General features: G+C 37.7%; 1 protein-coding gene across 5 annotated transcripts; it reads right to left on the bottom strand.

Moving 5' to 3' along the window:
* Nucleotides 1-2,729: 2,729 nt before the first annotated feature.
* LOC100890264 (sterile alpha and TIR motif-containing protein 1) lies at nt 2,730-19,293 on the bottom strand. 5 transcript variants are annotated; one of them, XM_030992063.1, is made up of 10 exons: nt 19,169-19,293; nt 13,373-14,794; nt 12,536-12,716; nt 11,298-11,418; nt 10,145-10,377; nt 8,938-9,000; nt 6,683-6,827; nt 5,712-5,901; nt 4,420-4,541; nt 2,730-2,974 (listed from the first exon to the last, which is right to left on the bottom strand). In XM_030992063.1, the coding sequence occupies exons 2-10, from the start codon at nt 14,738-14,740 to the stop codon at nt 2,812-2,814; spliced, it is 2,586 nt and encodes an 861-aa protein (XP_030847923.1). In that variant the 5' UTR covers nt 14,741-14,794; nt 19,169-19,293; the 3' UTR covers nt 2,730-2,811. The 5 variants fall into 5 exon arrangements, with proteins under 5 accessions (XP_030847923.1, XP_030847926.1, XP_030847924.1 ...); XM_030992066.1 differs by having other exon boundaries at nt 8,947-9,000; XM_030992064.1 differs by having other exon boundaries at nt 19,187-19,293.
* Nucleotides 19,294-22,080: the final 2,787 nt, after the last annotated feature.

Raw genomic sequence — 22,080 nt, 5'->3', positions numbered from 1 at the left:
ACACACTCTCTTTCATATCAATATATATATATTAAATATTTTTGTAGCATTTCCAGAAATCATATCTTTGGTAATTACCATATCCTTGAAAAACTAAATATTTCGATTCTTATGCACCAGGTTACAGTATTATAGATATAATCAAACACTTTCTACAAATGTATACCGTACTGTTCTTGTTGATATTCTATAAAATTGTCTGTAACAAGGTAGAATATTGCTTGAGTAAAAATGATAATAATAATAATAGTGGGTTCTTGTATAGCGCTCATGTCTGTCAAACTTGACACTTCTAGTGCTTCACAATTATTACCCGACTTCAGCATGCATGGCTGGCATTACGGCACTCCAGCATTTTAAGGAATTAATTCCTGCCAGTTACCACTTTTCCTCACCTGGATTGCGATTGGCAAATGTAGATTAATGTCTTGCCAAAGGAAGTTAGTGCTGTGGCAGCGATTTTAACCCCCATGGTTCATAGTCTGGTGATTGCCACTAGACCGCAACACCTCCACAATTATATTTTAATACAAAAACCTAGAGCTAAATCTCTCTCTCTCATTCTAGTATTGCAAATATTCCTTGACCACTACAAGAGCAGGACAATCAGATGATAGTACATAATTCTTCATAAAACAAACTTAATTTTCACTAACAAATATTTCAAGAACAGATATTTCAAGATTAATAAGGTCTGGGAACACCAGGTACCTATTAAGTACTGTTACTTCTACACGTTGTGAAATGAACATCCTCACATTCCTCACTGTTACTGTATTGTGTCTTGTATTGCCAGACTCCTGGTACATTGCACATTTCTAATTATGTAGATATACAGTACCAGTATATTAATTCTTTGATTTCCATTAGATTTTCTTTTTTGCTTCAGCAATTTTTTCCTTTCTCACTTGTAATACATTTAATTACATATCAAATACATCTACAAATATATCAGTTTTTATGGGCAAGATCATAAGGGGGAGTGGGGGGGGGGGGGGGGGAGATTCCTCAAAGTAGCAAATCCAAAGATTCATTACAAGCTAGATATAAACTATTCATAGGGAAATCCCAACGTGATAGCACACTAGGAAAGCAAAAAAATCAGAGGAGTAGACTGGTGAAAATTAAATAAAAACAGAAATCAGTGATATTTTCATACACGGTATACAAGAGTGTTATTCGCGACTACGTCACAATCCACTGACCAAACTCGTAGTTTGAGATTCGCATAAAAGTGATCTCATATTTCAAACGTTCAGACTTCAGAACTGTCTTATCATTGGTCTGATGTATTTCAATCTGTTGCTATCCTGTTAAACTTATTTTCTGCTTTCATACAAATGAACTTAATACAAGCGTTGAATTGCCTTATAAGTTATAGCCAGAGAGATAAGCATGTTCCCACAGAACTCTAATCCTATACAATGGAGAATAATGAAAATAGAACGTAGCATTTAAATGTTCACTGTATACATAATAAGCACTAACATCACCAGGAAGACTGGTGTACAAATCTACTCATGTATAGGATTAGTCATGTACAGGTAAAAACCCTTATGAGTTGATACAATATTTACAGGACAAATTTGACAATAATGAGGAAATCAATCTCTGTTTACATGTATGTTTCTACAGGTGAATTTAAGCATGCAATTCTGGGCTTAGTCTCATTTAAAAATCAAGGGTAATCACAATATGAACACGCTTCCCACTAATTATGGACTCAATGAGTACACTACAGGGTGTATTAACAATGAATGTTGACTGTCATTGTAATGGGTGATCTATATAAGCACTGAACTGTGAATATTATCGTAATGGGTAATCTATATCAGCACTGAACTGTGAATATTTTGTAATGGGTAATCTTTATCAGTACTGAACTGCGAATTTTATCGTAATGGGTAATCTATATCAGCACTGAACTGTGAATGTTATCGTAATGGGTTATCTATATCAGTACTGAACTGTGAATGTTATCGTAATGGGTAATCTATATCAGCACTGAACTGTGAATGTCACTGTAATGGGTAATCTATATCAGCACTGAACTGTGAATGTCACTGTAATGGGTAATCTATATAAGCACTGAACTGTGAATGTCACTGTAATGGGTAATCTATATCAGCACTGAACTGTAAATATTATCGTAATGGGTTATCTATATCAGCACTAAACTGTGAATGTTATCATAATGGATATCTATATCAGCAATGAACTGTGAATATTATCTTAACGGGTAATCTATATCAACATTGAACTGTGAATATTATCATAATGTGAAATCTATATCAGCAGTGAACTGTAAATATTCTTGTAATGGGTAATCTATATCAGCACTGAACTGTGAGTGTCCTTGTAATGGGTAGTCTATATCAGCACTGAACTGTGAATGTCTTTGTAATGGGTAATCTACATGTATTCAGTGAGTAAGTGTGAATATCATCGTCATGGGTATTCAATATCAGAACCTAACATTGCTGTGTAACTTTTAGCTTATCCTTACTTTTTGCAAAGTCTTGATTTTTCCTCCAGTCTATCACTTGTTTAAGACAAATGAGTTAAGTTTACCGTTACCATTGCAAGTCCTGAATCCAATACACGTGCCAACGACATTGCTATTAAAGCCCCACTGCACTACTTATAGCTACTTGCTCCTTCTATATAGCAAACAATGCATTATCGGTGACCATTGGTCCCCCATGATCCTCTTTTTCTTATGTTAATTGAGGGCTGATTTGATGAGATAACCACCTGTCAGTGACCTTGCAGGGTGGTCCAATCCCTCCTGTAAACTAGTACAGATGGGCTTTAAGACACACTACTACCACCGCTGCTGGTTCGTAGCCCGTGACCTGCCATCATCTGCCTCACTGCCATGATCTCATTGTCAATGTACTTCTCCATGTTCTCCTCCCCCTTCAAGAACCTCTCCAACTTGTCAATACATGCATCTTGATAATCATGGATCCATCTAGATAAGAAGAAGGACGAATAAACATTCAATGTTAATAATTAGGATATTACCAAGATAATGAGATAACAACAACAGCAATGCTACTACTAACGATAATAATAGTGGGTTCTTGTATAGCGCTCATGTCTATCAGAATTTACACTCCTGGGGGGCGTTTCATGAAACAATTAATCAGTGGTTTTCACCGACTAATATCATTTTCACTGACAAGTGTCACCGACCATTTTCCAGGCCTCTGATTGGTCAAATTTAGTTAGCGCTGACAGTTGTCAGTGGACAAATGTTGATGAAACGCCCCCCCTGGTGCTCCACTTATATACTCCCTACTTCAGCATGGCTGCCAATATGGTACTCTAGCATTTCAAGGAATGAATTCCTGCAAGGTACCAATTTACCTCACCGGGGGGGGGGGGTGTTTCACAAAGATCCTAAGTAGAACTTAACACTAAGTTGGACTTAAAAATTATGGACAGCCATTGGAGTCTTAAAATTAAATATATTCAAAAGCAGAAATTCAAGTATTTTAGACTTTTTATAAATCTACTTGATGATAGATAATATGAATGATTTGAATCAACATTTTATGCCTTTCAAATAACTTTTACAAAATATTTTCAAAGATGCTAACGGCTTTCCATAATTTTTAAGTCCAACTTAGAGATAAGTTCCACTTATGATCTTTGTGAAACACCCCCCTGGATCGAGTGTGCTAGAGGGTTGATTTGAAGTACATGTACATGTAATGTTAAAATCTATATTGGGAGATCACTTTGAAATACCAAAAAGTGACTAATGTTGCTATGCCTTCCTAAATATCTCAATGAAAGCTACTTCAAAATCTAATTAAACCATTCTATCTCTATTTGAGCTCAGAGGGTTCACTACATCATAGCTATCTTTACTGATATGATATATTCTGGGGATGCCCTCAATCAAAACATTATGACCGTATTCTACCAAAAGCCTATGTTGTGTGTTAACGTGCCCCTCCCGTTTCATAGATGCAGACTATCTTAGGTGGAAAACACTCCACCCCTAGAATAGGACGTTAAATGGAGGCCCCGTGTAGAGGAGAGTCACCACCTTTGCACGTTCACAACCCACAGCACTATTCATCGAAGAGTAGGGGGACCATGATCATGAAGTGCCTCAAAAAAGTAAAAATATTTGAGTGTACGGTTTTACCATACTCATTTTCCCCAATAGACTGTAATGCTATAAAAAATAACATTTCGATTTCCAATCATAAATATCTTGATAATCAGACAGGCGATTGGCTTGTAAAAGTCATGGGATTCCTGACTGACCTATTAAAGGTTTATAATTATTATTGCAGCATGAGCTAAATCCAGGATTTTTTTTCAGAATCTGAGGCAATGTCACTGAGTCACTGTAACCGAATTAGTAAAATATGGATCGGTGTGTGCATAGTAAAGACTTACTTGATTCCGTTGAAGAAGCAGATACCACGCATGTCTTCAGGTAGGTCATCAGGCTTGGGCCACTTGAAGTTATCGATGACCGGTACAATGTTACATTTACACTCTAGAGCTGTCACAATCTCCTGTGGGTGGTCAAATATTGATAAGAGGGTGTGTTATTGTAAATTTGCCGCTCTACACCCAGGTGTATATGGATAATTGATATGGTCGAATACTAGCTTCTTTGGCGGCTCGGCTAATAATAATAATAATAATAACTGGTGTAATAATATCAAAGCGCTATGAGCATCACCCCATGATGGATATAGTAGTAGTGGTGATTATTTTACCTAACTGCTAAGAAAGAATAAATGCATGTAAGTAAGCAACCAGATGGTCGACGGCTTTAGGTCCTCTCCGAGGGACCTGGTAACGAGGATTAATGCCTTACCAAAGGGCACTAGCGCGTTGACTTGGTTTATGAGAGCTATAAAGAAGCCTTTATCATTATTAATACGGACATTAATTTCTTTGACTGAACATAGCATTTATGTAGTATTCTATGACAAAGACAGTGTTTTGATATAGGTTTGAATAATGCAATGGCCTATTCAGATGACTGCTTGATACACACTATCACCATGTTTAAATTTCAAACCTTAAGTAGTTCTTGAGATATGGCGGGAAAGCAGGATGGACAGACGGACAACCCAAATTCATAATGCCTCCAGCACCACCTTCGGTTAGCGGAGGCATAACAAAACAAAATATGGTACCGTCGCACTTGGATTGTTCTTGAAAATAAGTGAAAAGATATGTTTTAGCTGCTAAAGTGAAACCAATATCTAGCATTAGCAGGGCCACTGGGAATGAAGGATGCTGTACCTATTTCGGCTGCAGGGAGTGTGATCAACAAAATCTTCTATGTGTTGTAGCAATGTTAACTACATTTATATATCTGGGAGGTGTTTCACAAAGATCCTATAAAGTCAAACTTAACTTAAAGTGTGACTTAAAAGTTATGGACAGCCATTTGTAGCCTTAAAAAAATATTTTCCAAAGTGAAAATTGAAGTATCTTAGACCTTTTATAAATTCCACATCAAGAACATTAAAACTCCTTGATAATAGAAAATATGTATGATTTGAAACACTATTTCATGCCTTTTAAAATAACTTTTACAAAATATTTTATAGATGCTAACGGCTTTCCATAACTTTTGGGTCCAACTTAGAGATAAGCTCAACTTCGGATCTTTGTGAAACAACCCCCTGATGAATCGATAGTCATTTCTTTCATGCAAACTGTCTTACCCGATGGACCCAGTCTTTGTGATCTCTGTCTCCCATGCATCTATCTAGGGAGCCTGAGGAGAGCACCATCACAAAGCTCTTAGCACTTCTCACACTGTTCAGGAGATTGTTGTCAAATTTGCCCGCCTCTAGCTTCTCCACATCGATGAAGACCGTGAAGCCACGTAACTGCAAGTGTACCTTTAGCAAGCTAGAAAGGAAGTAAGATATGAATAAGGTACATTAGACAGAATATTAGTTACTTTTTAAAACTAAACATAATTCAACATTACACAGGACAAAACTTTTAAATAGAAATCTATCAGATTTGGGTATAACTTCTCTTTTTTTTTACACACACTGCATATAGCCTGCAAGTATTAAAGGCATCATTTAACAATGTTAAATCTGAGATGCATGGCCCTACGTGTTTTCAGTGACTGTAATATGGTGTAATATTGAAGCCCTATAAATTGTGCTTCAAAATTATCATAAAGTGCTTCAAAAGGGTAAAAATCTTTGAGTGACCGGTTTCACCATACTCATTTTCCCTAATAAACTTGTATTGTTATAAAAACCAGTAGGAAAACAAATTCTAAAATTTCGATTTCCAATTATAAATATCTTGATAACCAGACAGGCGATGATTGGCTTTTCAAAGTCATGGGGTTCATGTATGACCTAAAGGTTTATAATTATGATTGCAGCATGAGCTAAATCCACGATTTCTTTAGAACCTGAGGCAAAGTTACCGGATCCCTTTAAGGAGAGAAAAGTCAAATACTTTGGTCATGTTAAAAGGCATCAAAGCCTCTTAAAGGATGTGTTGGAGGGAAGAGTGGAAGGAACTACACCGAGAGGGGGACACAGAATCAACTGGGAAGAGAATGAACTGGAGTGCACCAGAATGGCAGAAGATAGAGTGAAATGGAGAGATGTTGCAATCAACCTCCGGACCGGGAGAAGATACTTTGATAGATAGATAGACATACCTTGCTAGTAGAGACCCGGTTGCTCTCCTGTAGCTTATGAACACATCTAAACTCTTCCTGGGCTGGTTTTTAGCATCACCTGCATCAGTCAACTGTTTGTCTTCGTTCTGAGGGCTGTCAAATACTTTAGGGTAGTAATCAAGTCCTAAAACAAAGAAAGTTATTAAAGATACATTACTTTATCTTGAACCTACTATAACTTGAGACTAGGTAAGAAACAGAAAATCAACAGAAAACATCCAGACTGATATATTCTTAAACCGGATTAAACAGCAAGTTCAGCCCTTTAAAAAAACCATTTTACCAATACCAGTACTTCAATTCAATTTTATTCGCCCAAATCAGATTAAATTTAAATTTTACATGTGATTTGGTTTACAAGCAATAAAATACATAATATATATAAACCACAAAATCAGTATTAGTCAAATAATCAGTGATGAATATATATAGACTTGCAGAACTTAGAGTAAAATAAAACAAAGCATGATTAATAACATTAATAAGAGATTAAAGGGTGAGAGGCATGCACATGATTTGAAAGCACTAGAAAACAGAGACAGAGTGTGATAGAGGAAGGATGGCAGGGGGTAGGGGTCAGAAGAAGGGGAAGGGTATATAGAGAGAAAGGGAAAGAGAGCTGATGTGAATTAAAGAATGGAGAAGTAGGGAAAGTTGTCGAACGAAGAGAGAATATCATATACCGTATATAACGGTGTATAAACCGCACTTTTTTGCCGCCGAAAAAATTTCAAAGTCGGGGGTGCGGTTTATACACGGTTTTTTTTTTTTTTTTAAAGTTTCAATTTATGCCCCTCCACCTGGCGCTATGCCTGGCAATGTCTCCCAGCTCGGTAATCGGTGTGTTGACTCACCACTCGGAAACTAGAACAACACTCAAATTTGTCTGTCATCTTGGTTTGAAAGTAATCTTTCTGATAGATCTCAATATGTAGTTTATAATAATAATTCCTCCAATTTTTCTTCTATTACATGGTGTACCACAAGGTTCTATCCTAGGTCCCTACCGTTTTTTAATTTACAGTACCGTAATTTGATTTTTTTTTTTTTTTTTTTTAAGGGCGAAAAAGAGGGGTGCGGTTAATACACGAGGGCGGTTTATACAACGTTATTTACGGTACACGGTCGGCGATAGCCTACATAATCAAATTTACTATTACATTACTGAAACCTGACTGTACAAATTTAGCGTTTTAAGACGAAATGGGATGGGAGGAAGGAATGGGAAAGATTTTGGATAGGAGATGCAGAAAAAGTAGACATCAGGCATTCAAAGGATCAATAATCATTCAGTCATTATTGCTGTTTTAGTTAACATTAATTTAAGAGGTTACAGTCATGTTTGGCACTCAAACAGATTAAGAAATCCCACTATCAAACTGATTAACGTTTTCATAAATTGATATATTAGTGTAACAGAAAAACAATGGAAAAAAGGTAATTCAATAAGAAAAGAGCTGGGTTAGTAAAAAGGAAAAGAAAGGGAACGCCGTAAGTACTGAACACCATTATTGAATAGCTCCTTTTTTTAATATGATATAAAGAGAGCTGATATCTGTGTTGATTTTCGAAATTGTTGCTTTTAGAATATATTCCTTTACTTCATATTAAGTTCTCACTGCAAACTGCAACAAACACCAAATTGTGGAAAATGGATCCGTATATACCGAAGCTGTGACATCATAAAAATCAATTTTTTAGAATTTCTCAATTTTTTCTCCATTTTCCGAAAGAACATCAAAAATAATGTCAAAATGTCAAAACCAATTGAGTAGTATTGGCTGACATATGACCATCTGAATAAATAGATTTCCTATAGGAACTCAGGGTTATTTTACTCTGGTTCATAACATTATGAGCCAGAGCAACATAACACTGATGTGGAATTCATGAAAAGTCTAAAATACTTGAAACTTTGCTTTTGGATATATTTTATTTTATGGCTATAAATGGCTCTCCATAATTAAGTCCAACTAAGAGTTAAGTTCGACTTAAGAGATAAATATTTATTTTGTCTTTAGAAAATTTAAAACTAAAGATGACAGGATTTTTTATATTTTTTTTCAGAATTTTTTTTCCCCAATTTTTTTTTCTTCTTCAAAGTAGGGGTGCGCCTTATACACAGCTGCGCCTTATACACAGAGATTTACGGTATATTGTCTTAATATTAGTTAATACGTTATTCTTAACAAAATCGATACTCAGATTGGCCACTTCACACAAACCCAGCTTACCTCTCTTACCAGTAATATTTTTCATCTTAGCAGGTGACCCCGGGAAGGAATATGGATTGAAAGCTGGATATAAAATAAATAAAGATGGGAGTGGCACATAACAAATACAAAATAATAATAATTAAACATTGCACAAGAAATGCCACATGAGGGAAAGGGTTAACAAATAAAATTCATGTTCATGCAAATCATATTACAATGGGTAGAAGCTGCATAACAGAAACACATGCAGTAATAAAAAGTACAATGAAAGATATTAATTCTATAAGTAATGAAATAAAGAGATTACACTGGGATGAAGTTATTTTAGCCTTTAGGGCTGGGACTGAAAAACGGGTGCCTAGGTCAACCCCGTCTTTAACCCATTGTCTATTGGAACTGGATGGCCCCTGTATTAAGCCTATGGCAATGAATAATTTCAGTAGTTAACAGGTTAAAAATGATTTGATTGGCTTGATGTAAAGAAGAATTTTTAGAAAGCCATTTAATTTTCTTTACATGATCTGTGTTTCAAAACATAATTCTTTCATCCTGCATGAATCAAACTGGCAGCTTGCATGTTCTCTTTCTTTTTCTAATTTTGCCCCAGTTTGTGGCATGATGATAGCACTAAATATCACCAAACATGGATGAAAATAACTTCAAATGAGATATTCCGGTATTAACCAAGGTATGCATGTATATTTAAAGGTATTGGCTGCTACACTTGGTCAAATTTAAGCATGTTTATCGGAACATTTAGATCTATTAATAGTAGTAGATCTAGCAGATGTTTTCTGTTGTATCATTTTCGGGGACCAGGATACAGGCTTTAAATTTGAACGGGTACCTGAATTAAAAAGATACTCGAAATTCCCAGCCCTAATAGCCTTCAGTATCTACTTATAATTCTGTTTGTGGTTTGATGTGGTGACTTACGCAAGGGTCTACCTGTGCATACATGGGCGACATAAAGAGGTGCAAATCCTTCTTCACAAGGATACAAGTGCAACAATTTAACAATAACGATAAACCTCCTAAATTGTTTTAGTCCTCTAAAACCACCTCCCTGGAATGCAGCCAGGCTGTAATTCACTCGTTTCGGACCGATAAACATGCCAATGCATACTATAACTTTCAAAATTGCTAAATTATATGGTTCTCTATCATCAACCCTTGGGATGCCATGTAGGATGAACATTTTTCTGCAGGAGTAGTCCTGGCTTACCCCATGGATGTATAGCCTTGAGTATCTTCATGCGATGGACACCGTTGGTGATACCCCCGTCATCTTTGAGGTGTATGTCAGTAACGAAGGGCAGGAGCTGAATGTCGATGCCACAGTGCATGAGATTGTGAGTGTACTGTGGATATTCAGGACCCAGTGACTTAAGCCAGTCATAGAGATCCTTATCTCCACTGTTAGAGTTGCATTTGAGCTGGCCCAACTCACGCAGGAATCTAACAAAGAGAGGTGATAAATAATACTGTCATATAGAAATTATACAAACGTGTTGAAACTTGAAAGTGGGACCATGTCATTTTTCCCAGCTAACCAATAAATGTGAAATCTGTGAATGTCTGGCCTTTTCTCTGTAACTCCCAGCACTAAATGACATTTTCATTTTTAAATAAACCAGGCCCCGTTGTAACAACTTATTATTAAACAACAACAACAACAACAAACCTGTGCAAAACACTCACTCAGATCTAGATGTATTTAAAAAATATGTTGCTAGAAAGTAGAATCTCACATTTTACTCTTATGAAGTCTCATTTCCCTCAGTGGCGAATGAACTCGGACCAAAGTTACAAGATTTTTCAAAAATGTAATCGTTGTGTATGTTATGAAAATATTTCCTGCATAATGATAGAATTTACAATCACTATGAACATCACGGAAAAAGAAAGCGGACAAAATATACAGTTCCTCAGGTAGACAAAGGAACATCCCTTCACTGCTATTATGTACAAAAGGTGAATATGCATGTGACACCTGTTCTACACATTTTTACATAATAGCAGTGAAGGGATGTTCCTTTGTCTACCTGAGGAACTGTATATTTTGTCCGCTCTCTTTGTCAGTCATGTTCATAGTGAATGTAGTTTATCTGAGAAGTACTTGACTGCTATGAGAGGCATCGCTGTTTCTATAGGCTCAAGGGGACGTTACATCCTGCTATGACCCGGGGCAAGGGGCATCTTTCTCATTAACTATTGACCGTTAGATGGGCATGGCTAAAATCACAACTCTAATTTCGACCAATCAGATGACTTGATTTATTCAACATACTAAAGAGAAGTATATAATTGATACTACCCCCCCCCCCCCCCACCCCTCCCCCCATTTAACCAAAGTTATCGTCTTAGAGGGAACAAACCTTCTCCTGAGAAGACTACTCTCCATCTCAATATCTCTCATCAATTCAGTCTCAGTAATAGTCAGGAGTAGGTCTCCATCTACTTTGTGATTCTCAAATCCAAAACCAAAACTGGCAAAACCTATTGAATATAAGGAAGAGATTGCATGGTTATGATTTTCCACTACATCTAAAGGTGTTCACTGAAATATCTACTGGACTAGCCCAACGTCTAGCAAAAACAACTGGGGGGTGTTTCACAAAGATCCTATTAAAGTTGAACTTATCTCTAAGTTTGACTTAACAATTATGGAAAGCCGTTAGCATCTATGAAAATATTTTGTAAAATTTATATTTAAAGCTACAAATGTCCATAATTTTTAAGTCCAACTTAGAGTTAAATTTGACTTAAGATCTTTGTGAAAGTACTCCCTGGACTGAGAAATGGATTTTCTGTTATAGAATAGATCTTTAGCGGGCATCTTACATGAGTACTCAGTCAAGTTGATTAGCGGGTAGCTTTAATACATGAGTACTCAATCAAACTCATAAGATGGCATCTTTAATACTAAACCCTGTTCACTGGATGGCATTTTATGAGGACTCCTTAAAGTGACTCGGTAACATTGTTCAAGGTTGATGAAAAAATTGCTTAATTTTTGTATAAAATGTTACTTATTATATTCCTTCTACTGTACTAATCCTCCGACATGCAAAAAAATTTCTTTCAACCATTTAAAAAACGTTTTTCCACGAAAAAAAGACATGAAACAGGCTATTAAAAATCTTTCAACACTTAAATGTCTGGAATGGTATGTAGAGCCAACGTATTGCTTTGTGACAATTTACATTCACCTAAAATGTAATTAGATTGTAATAATATAGTTGGGAGAATTAAGGAATCGATCAGATTAATTTTTTCCTAATTTGTATCATTAATAATGGTCCGTTTTCACTCAAATTGTCAGATTATCTTTAATTGTACATCTAGCATTGAAGTCACTACCTTAATTAGCACCACTTTCTCTCATCTGAACAATGTTACCAAGTCCCTTTAAAGATCATCATATGCATGTAAACCTAGATCCTATAATGAGGACTTACAGTAGTCAAACTATGGTTGCAATAAATGAATGAATAAAATGAAATGCGAGCAAATTATTCAAATGCTTATGAGGAATAATTAAAACCGGTGAAAGAGAAAGTATAGAGATCTCCTAATATCATCCATTTCTCATACCCTGTGACCTTTGACCTACCAATGGTTTTGACCCACATCTGAACTTCCTTCACACTCCAGCAGGAAATATTGAAGGACAGCTTGCACGGGATCTCTTCCCCGATCGTGCGAAGAGCCTGGATGGCCAGCTTGGATGCTATCTCATTGTTACTGCTGGCTACCTGCCGTAAGGAGCCTATCACGTTTATATCATGGAAAACCTGCAACAGATTACATGGATATGGAGAATCAAAATTAGGTTTTGTTTTTGTTCTTGGTTCTTGAATCAAAATTAGAAATATAAATTAAAGCAGAAGTCTAATATCTTCTACTCTGAATTAATTTAGAATGGATACTAAATTTGGTTTAAAGCCCCACTGTCCTACTTGTAGCTACTTGCTCCCTCTATATAGAAAACTTCCCCAATCGGTGCCTGTTGGTCCCCCATGATCCTCTTTTTCTTATGTTAGTTGGGAGCTGAGTTAATGAGATAGCCACCTGTCAGTGACCTCGTTGTGTGGTCTAATCCCTTCTGGCCCAGTAGTATTGACGGTCTTTAATAATAATAATGATCAACAACCTCATCATCATCAGAATAAATAATAACTAATAGTTTATAAAATCATAACAGTGATTAAAGGGTCCATGAAAAAAGTGAAAGACTTGAAAGCAAGACAGCTGAAGGCTGATCAGAAAAATAAAAGGCTTGAAAAACGGAAAGGAAAAGTGATGCATGGACAGCATCTAAGACAGACTAAAGAATTTGCAGGACCAGAGAGTTGGCAGTGGCTGAAAAGACAAAGCGGACAGCCCCAGTAGGTCCAAAAAAAAAACATTTGGGATGTTATGTATCTGTCTGATATAAATTGTATCTTACCTTAGTTCTTCCTTGATCCTTCTTAATGATTGCCTCCATGGCGAAGTGGAATGCAGCGAGACACTTGGCCTCCCGCCTAGTACATTCTAGTAGAGGTACGAGCCTGGTGAGCCATCCCTCCGATCTACCCTGAGAATGGGCTTTGTCACTCCTTGCAAATTCACCAGGATCATGGGTGGTCACAAATGGTTCCACCAGGTCCAGGGTGCCAGAGCTGACAACCTGTCGTTCAATAGCCTGATTGGATGCCAGGACAGCAATAGCCAGGCAGGCATAGTATCGGATGCTGTTGTCCGAGTTGAAAGCAAGCGGGAAGAGCCACTCTGAAGTGCGGAATTCAATCATGCGCTGCTGGTTGGCAGAGCCACCGTACATTGCGCAATTAGCTAGTGCAGCAGCACAGTGACGGAGAGTGATATTGTCACTCATTCGACAGCTGTAGAGAACAGCCTGCAGTCCACCACGGTCAATAACCTTTGTGCAGGTGTCCTCCGAATGCTTGAAGAGGTTCTCCAGGATTCCCATGCCTATTTGCAGGAGTGTAGGTTCTTTTCTAGAACAAGCTAATTTCACAACGGATTCTAGGCCTTTCCTAACTACAAAGTCACGGTTATTAGCTGTCATTATCTGCTCTAGTAGCCTAGCGGAATTAAGCTGGAGGGCTCGGTCATCGGATTTACAATTTTTAAGGAGAATATCTAAGCCACCTTCCATTCGTAATGCATCACTAATGCTGTAGGCCAAGTCACGACCATATTTTGGGGTGCTCCAGGCATCATCTACCATCCTATAGAGCTGTTGAGTGGCTTCTACTACTTTCTCTGTGCACAATGTATCCTGCTTCAGCTGCTGGATCACATCCTTAGCTAGAGTGACAGTGCTCTCCATCCTTGTACCATTCCCTGTAGGTGGAGGGGACGAACACTCGGGGGATCCTGGCTTGGTTGACATTCTCTTAAACTTTCCACTACGTTTTGACGATCTAAAACTACCTCTAAAGGAGGAATCTACTACCTCATCTCCTAGTCTATCGAGGGTCACCACTTCCTTATTGGGTTGGACATCTAATGAATCTGGTGTCACAACATCATGGGTCTTCTTTACCCTGAGGCTTCGGCTACGCTTTGGAGAGGAGGATCCAGCGTTACGTTTGAAGGAGCTCCACACTGTCCTGGACTGCCTTGGAGGGGACTTGTACTCGAAAGAAGAATCTGTAAATGGATTCTCCGTCATCGAGTCTGTGGAAGGTGATAGAGGTTCTTTAATAGTTTCTTCTGGTAGCAATTCGGGGGAAGGTGCTGTCAAAATTTCACTGTGTGGTGGAGTTGAGGCTACTCTGACTCCTTTCTTGCTGCAATGCACACCCATCAATTATCAACCTATGTAAAGGCAGTCTTGCTTCTGAAGAATAAAGTAGCCATTCTGCAAAGACAAACACAAAGTACATGTTAAAGATTAATTTCATATTTCATGAATACGGTGTTGATTCTTCTGAAAGGTACTTTTGTTCATTCATTGTCATCTTTGAGTGACATCCTTGCATAAAATATGGAATGCTATAAATTTACAAGTTTAAACATGAGCACAAAGAGCAAATAAAGTAAATTTTATTTTGCATTACATTGTACCATTCATGAAAAAGAAGGATCTAATTGAAAATACCGGTAAGCATTTAAATCTCTTAATTGGCAATATAAAGTGAACAGTATTATGTTTTAATATGCCTCTACCACTGAGGTGACGGAGGTGTTATGTTTTGGCTTGTTCGTCCATCTCATTTTTAATTATCACATGTACTTGAGAGCCGTTTAATTGATTTTAACCGAAATTTTTATAAGTATGTACATGGGAATGTAAAGATGAACTGGATGGGTTTTGGATGTAAGAAATCAAAGGTCAAAGGTCACAGAGTTAGAAAATGTTAAGAAAAATCTCCCAAATATCTTGATATACTGTACAAGATAACTTTAAAACAACAAAGCAACCTGGCTTAAATGTCCATACCTTTATAGGCACATACATGTACTGATGACCTGACTACATTTTGGATGCAAGACTGTAATAACTTTAAAGTTTTAAAATGAATGAAACTGTTTTTACTAAACTTGACTCAAAAATGAATAAAAGAACATAAGGATGAACTGATGAAGATTCTGAATATATATGCATAAGGTCAAAGATCAAAAGTCACAATGTCATTTATAACTATGTAAAACAAAAAATCCATGCTACAATGTAGGTAAAAATGCCAGAGGAAAACATGTCATAGGTAAAAAATATCAGAGGTGAAAATATCAGAGGTGTATACATACATGTACATGTATGTACAGTATGCCAGAGGTAAAAAAAAAAATTGAATTTTTATAAGTTTACTGTCTTCAGTACTTTCACTACACAATGATTTCTAAACCTTTTACAACATTCTGTCACGTGCCTCTCACTAGCTTCCCCTTATTAATAATTATGTCAATGCTCTTAAAAATTCATTCAGTTTTTTTTCTCTGTCAACTGAATTGTGAGGCATAACGACTTGAAAACGTGATAAATCTTTCTAAAATATTTAATATCCTGTATGACACAACAACATTTATCAAAACGATGTTATGCAGACTATCCATAACAAATGTAAAAACAAGAGTACAAGACTTTATATGTGGATAATAAACCTCATGAGGAAGAACAGCTTTTCGTAGTCACATTTGTTTAAACATAGCATGCAAACATGAACATAATCAATATTTGGGAAGTAATGATATTTACATAAGTACAACATAGGAGACATGCAAAACCACATTTGACTAAACATTCACCAACTGTAAAAGTCATCTCTTCCAACAACTCTGCAATACACTAGCAAGCGATGCTGAAAACAAAGAGAACTTGTTGGAAAATGGAAACTTGCAAGGATAAAATTACAGCTTACTTTTAATATAACCATCAAAAAGTGTTCAGAAAATGTGCCAAATTTAGAACATCATGTTTTTCTTTTTGTTGACAAAACTACAGGATCATATGCAGTGTGGTTATGGCTGAAACCACAGTCAGTAGAAAACATTACTAAAAGAGGTTGAATGTTAAACATATATTACTTGATTACTGCATCACTTGCTTATATCAGAGGATGAAGTTTTGATAAAAATGGTTTACACAACTATAAAAATAGAAGGAAAACAAAACAACATTATGGTAAAACCTGTATACCAAAAGGTCAACATATACAGTCCAGTGCAGTATCAGGGTACCCTAGGGATAGATGCTCAGCAGTCCTGTGCCTGAGCATCAAACGCAACCAGGCTTTTCAAAGTCTATCACAATATTGTGGATACTGATCCACCCCCACAAACTCACCATACCTGACTATGCCTTCTACCCATGTACCTTGAGAACCTGGAATAGACTACCCTACATGTATGTAGCTGAAAATACACCCTCGCTCACTAATTTCCAGGAGACTGCCATCCCAATCGTTGTCATGAAGGAAAGTGTAGACGGTGTATATATATAGTTTCACTTCCTCATTTTACACAAAGCCCCAAGACCAACATCATCCTGGCATGAAGCCAATTTACTAGAAACTGAAACTATACCCAAGAGATCACCTACCTTATTTCCCATGGCCGTCCTCTGGGTCTAGTTCTACAAGTCCCATGTATTGTAAGTTTGTTAAATTGCAGCTCAGCTGAAGCTTCTATGAAGACATAAAGATGTTCAGAGGACCAGGCAATTTCTGTGAGTTGCTGAGGAAAGCTCTCTAAAATACGTCAGGTATTGGCAAACGTATAGGACTTAGTGTGGAAAGGTGTGGAAACTTTGTGAGGAAACAAGTGAAGTGCATCACGAGTTCACTACGCACATAATTTACATTTTTTACGTTCTCCTCCAGACTATGGATCATCACATTAACTGCTCATTTTACAAATTTACATATTTACACTGTACATGTACCTCCCCATAATGCAACGCAACTACATTCTACGATAGAACTATTTTACAGCTACACACTGTAGAGGAGGGACATTAAAGGTAAAGACCAGTATTGGAAATGCCCCAATTTCAAAAAATGAAATGGAAGCTCTTATTACCAATTATGTGAAAGAATATGTTTTGACTAATACATGATGATAAAAATTTTGCCGGGAAACCGCCTACTAATCGATATATTTGGTAAATTAGTTTAGCTACATGGTCTGTGAGAGATAAACGCATGTGTCGTGCACGTGAGCGTAGTCCCATATACATCTTTCTGTGTACAGTGCTTGTAACTTTACGAAGACTGGGCCAAATTTCTTATCATTTTGATGATTCCAGAACCTTGCAGTTCACACCAATACTTATATGCTAGATGATCAACCTTTTCTGATCGATTCCACAATGTTTCTTTCACAATGCAATCGCATGACCATTACTGGTCTTTACCTTTAAGGCTTGTCTGGCAGTGATTTAGTCCAACCTGAAGTAACAAAAAAATTGAGGCCTCGTAAGAACTCGGGGGGAATGAACACCTAATTAAGAGAGACAGGTAAAATCAAACTTGACTCGCTACATCTTTTCTGCCAGGGACACATTACTAACCTGACTAAAGAAAATTGTAAAACTACCACCTGTCTTAAAGCCCCTCTAAAGTGTTACTTGAGAGCCACAAAAATTTGATGGCAAAATTTCACTTAAATTGTATCATAATGTGAAAGAGGGTGTCATTTAAGACACATTTCTGCAAGGATTTTCAAAAGACATGTGTTTGAAGTCGAATATTGATGAAAGATGAAAGAATTCTGCGTACAACAGAGAACCCAAATAATGCATTCTTATAGCAATATTCATCTTCGTCTTTGTATTCGTCTTCGTATTCGTCTTCAAACACTTCAATCTTTGCAGAATTGTGTCTTAATGACATCCTTTCGCACATTCTGATACAATTTAAGTGAAATTTTGCAATCAAGTTTTTGGCTAAAATGGGGCTCCAACACTTGAGAGAATAGAGGGGCTTAAAGATCATTAAAAAAAGGACACACACTACAAACCTCCACTCCAGGTCAAATTGTCCAACTTCCGACACTATCAAAAGTTCACAGCCTCCTGGATTGAATACATGCACCACTCTTTTTACTGTTTAAAATTATAGTTTAAAACTCTCTACTGTAAGTACCCAACTATCAGCCATTTACTGCATGATGCACATAAGTAGGCCTACACCCCATCCCAGTATACCTTCCTTAGTCAGCTGCAAAAGGGATGAATGTTCAAGGTTCAAGGATCAAGATCAAGAATGAAGTCCTGAGCATGGGAAAGAATGACATGACATGCAATGACTTGCATGCATGAGATATATGACTGTCTGGACAGGTGTGTATAGTTGCACAGCCAGGCCATGTAAATGCTACCAGGTCATCCTACAACTGCACCTGCTACGTCCTTCGACTTTCGAGTCAGCGCAATCGCGAATACCATGATCATGAATTATAATGTTGACTCAATGAACAAGATAAATTGGAACTTGAAAGATGAAAAAAAACCTTTGTAATAGCTACAGTACATGATCTAGTCTGACAGCCACACATGCACTGGTTTATAGACTTTTACTAATTACCAAGTGATCTGATGAACGGAAGACCTACAGCACAGCCCCAGGATATCCTACACTCCGGTATGATAAAAAAAGGATGCGGATCCGTAGAGATGAGTCGAACATGAATGATAATTGATATGCTAATTCGCTGATGGCTTGCCAGTGGCTAATAATTGGCAGACTAACTAAGGTCTAGAACATAACTCTAAAACATATACAAATCTACGTACCTCTTTCCTAGGCATTACCTTTCGCATAAGTATGATAATCTTCAAGATCAATCTAGTGATAGAGTAGGCGTGTGTGCATCTAGTGGCCTTCCGATTATACTACCGGTACGTACAGTGCACTGGTACTGTACAGTGGTACATGGTCATCGTATCAGCGCATCTACTGTATGCAGCTTGAATGCAATTATTACTCGGCAATCGTACGTGCACGTAGTACGTACGTGTGTGTATACATGTGTGTATGGGTGTTTTGCATTGTAATCTGTGTCATCTTCCATGGAGTTGGGAGAAATCGTTGAACGTCCTTCGGGCCGCACGTCACATATATTACCAATGAATTGGAAGAAAGGATGCGGATGGAGAATTAGATGAGTCGAACAAAATTTATACAAATCAATATCGCACGCTTTTAAAGGCGTTATATGTAACACAAAATATGAACAAATTCAGAATTTCCCGTTTGGTATTTCACTGAGGTTGATCGTAGCTATAGGTCTTTCAAATTGAGTGGGGGCCAGCAAAAAGGGCACTTTCTGTGAGTCGAAAAAGGAGGCATCTTAAAAGGTAGCTGTATAGGAGCTCAAGGCGAAAATTACATTAGTTTAGACATTATACTCTATTACACTGTAAAGAATTAATGCATTAATTATGCAGGGATGATCTTCAAAATTGTCTTTTTATGTGGTCCAAGCAGTACGTATTATAGGCCAATATCTACCATGCTAATTTGGTTTTGAGTGATGGTCGCATCTGCATATATTCATTGCGATTGATTAACTCTCCTTATCGAGATGACATAACCGAAGCTGATCATGTGATGGAGTTTTCTGAGCACAATCTCATAATGAAAGAATTAAAAATGACCTTCCACGTGGCTGAATAAGTTAAACGATTGTAGCGAGCCAGATTTGAGAGAAATTCGAGAAAAATTGCCAGCAATCATACGTAAGAAATAAGAAGAAATTTTTTTTCTGGGGAGATAAGGAATATTATCATCTTGTCATATATGGGAACGTCAAATCTCTTTGATATTTATATGAATGACGTATTTGGTAAATGCTTAGTTTATAAACTCCTAGTACATGTATCATACAAAGGGCAGTTGATAACACAATTCTATGCAAAAGGGCGCATGGGGTTTAAGTGGTATGATAAGTTGAAAGATGCCTATAGGGCAAACGTTTTAGCGTAGAAAGGGCACGTACACCTCGATCTTTTACAGAAGTTACATGTAATAGCTTTGTAAACGAACATGGTTATATTTCTAAAAGGGGTACAGTCCGTTCTAATGAAATTTGGGGCATTGAACGCCCCCCTGAACCCCCCCCCCCCCTCCCCTCCACCTCCGATTCTGTCAAACTATGGCACAATTTTTAAGCGACAACGCAGTGGAAAATATATGTGGCAACTATTCATCAAAAATAACATTGGGAACTAATCATTTTTAAAAGGGGGCAGTCATTGGATATGAAAAGGGGCACGAGTCAGAGTAGGAAAAACTTATTAGAGGATAAGAGGAATTATTGGATGCATGGGATAAGGGGCCCGTCGTATGGCCCCTTGTTGGTAGTAGGAGCAGAGCACCACAGAGGGCAGGGGCGGAATCCCTGACGCTCTCGAGTTTTAGAAATGCAGAACCTTCAAGATTTTTGTTCTTCAAAAGTTTTTTTTTTATTGATTCCAAACAATACAAATCGTCAATCTTAGAAATAAAATACAGTGTTTTTTTTATTACATGAATTCAAAACATTTTCATGTAGATTGTACGATTGATGAAAAAAAATGAAATAAGTTGTAACATAAAATAAAAAACCCCATCCAACCAAATACACTACTACCCCCCCCCCCCCCTTGGGCGGCCAAGTGAGAAAAAAAGGGGAAAAAGAGGGAAAAAAGAAGGAAAAAAAGTAAAACAGTAAAACGGCGCGATTTTGCGGGAAATCCTGGATCCGCCACTTGGTCAATCACTGGCGGATCCAGGGGGCACGGGGGCCCGGCCCCCTGGAAAAAAACCGTGTAAAAACATGCTAATTTTACCTTTTTTTGAAGATAACCCCCCCCCCCCCCACTAAGCGAATTTTCGGCCCCCCAAAGAAATCCTGGATCCGCGCCTGGGGTAACCCCCCCCCCCCCCTAGGCAAAAAGCTAGATCTGCCCCCCCCCCTCCTTCACCTAGCCTCCTCAGAATACCCCAAATAGGAGCGACAGACAAATAGAAACAATCTATTTACAAAAACAAAAACAAAACAAAAAAAATCTTCTAAGGGCAATTTTATACAACAAACGGTTGTCCGAGTCCGAGTGGGAACCACTTCTATCTTTACTAATGGGGTCCAGAGGTCATATGAGTTAGGGTCCCTAGCGTTAGAAACTCTTATCTATCCTTTGAAATTTGCACTGCCCATTTGCTTTATTTGATTGGAAATCAATTTCTCTCTCGTGCACACAAACTCATACACACCCTCTCTTTCCTAATTGTATGGAACAACAAGATTTCTTGGGAACTACTTCTAGCTTTAAGGATGGGGTTCACCCAAAAAGGTTCCAGCTAATGACGCTAAAGACTGCTATAATGCTAGTATACAGGAAATTGAGAGAGAGCCCCGGCGACTCCGCCGCCTGGACCCCTACCGGAAAATAATGTTTCTATCACTCAAGACGGCCATCTTTAAGGTTCTCAGTTGCTCAGAGAGCGTCCGATGGCTCCATCCCCTGAACCCCACCCAGAACGGCCCATTCCTAAGCGCTAACAGTGTGCTTTACTCCGATATTTTGGGGAGGGGGGGGGGGGCATTTTGAACATTTTGCAGGGAGAGGTGTCCCTAAAGGCCCAAACCCCTTGATCGAATCGACGACTCAGCATTTTGGTAGTGAATCCTAAAAGGCTACAGCTGTTGAATGATAGATCCCAT

Source organism: Strongylocentrotus purpuratus, unplaced genomic scaffold (genome assembly GCF_000002235.5).
Source record: "Strongylocentrotus purpuratus isolate Spur 01 unplaced genomic scaffold, Spur_5.0 spur5_scaffold_2, whole genome shotgun sequence".
Classification (NCBI taxonomy): domain Eukaryota; kingdom Metazoa; phylum Echinodermata; class Echinoidea; order Camarodonta; family Strongylocentrotidae; genus Strongylocentrotus; species Strongylocentrotus purpuratus.
This window is presented reverse-complemented; position numbering and strand designations above follow the sequence as displayed.

Bases quoted from the DNA above. Each gene is read 5' to 3' on its own strand.
- LOC100890264 (XM_030992063.1), bottom strand. From the start codon at position 14,740: ATGGGTGTGCATTGCAGCAAGAAAGGAGTCAGAGTAGCCTCAACTCCA. The intron at 11,419-12,535 runs GTAGGTCAAAGG...TATATTCAATAG, and splicing joins GATGTGGGTCAAAACCATTG to GTTTTGCCAGTTTTGGTTTT. The intron at 10,378-11,297 runs GTTTGTTCCCTC...TCTCTTTGTTAG, and splicing joins AGTAGTCTTCTCAGGAGAAG to ATTCCTGCGTGAGTTGGGCC.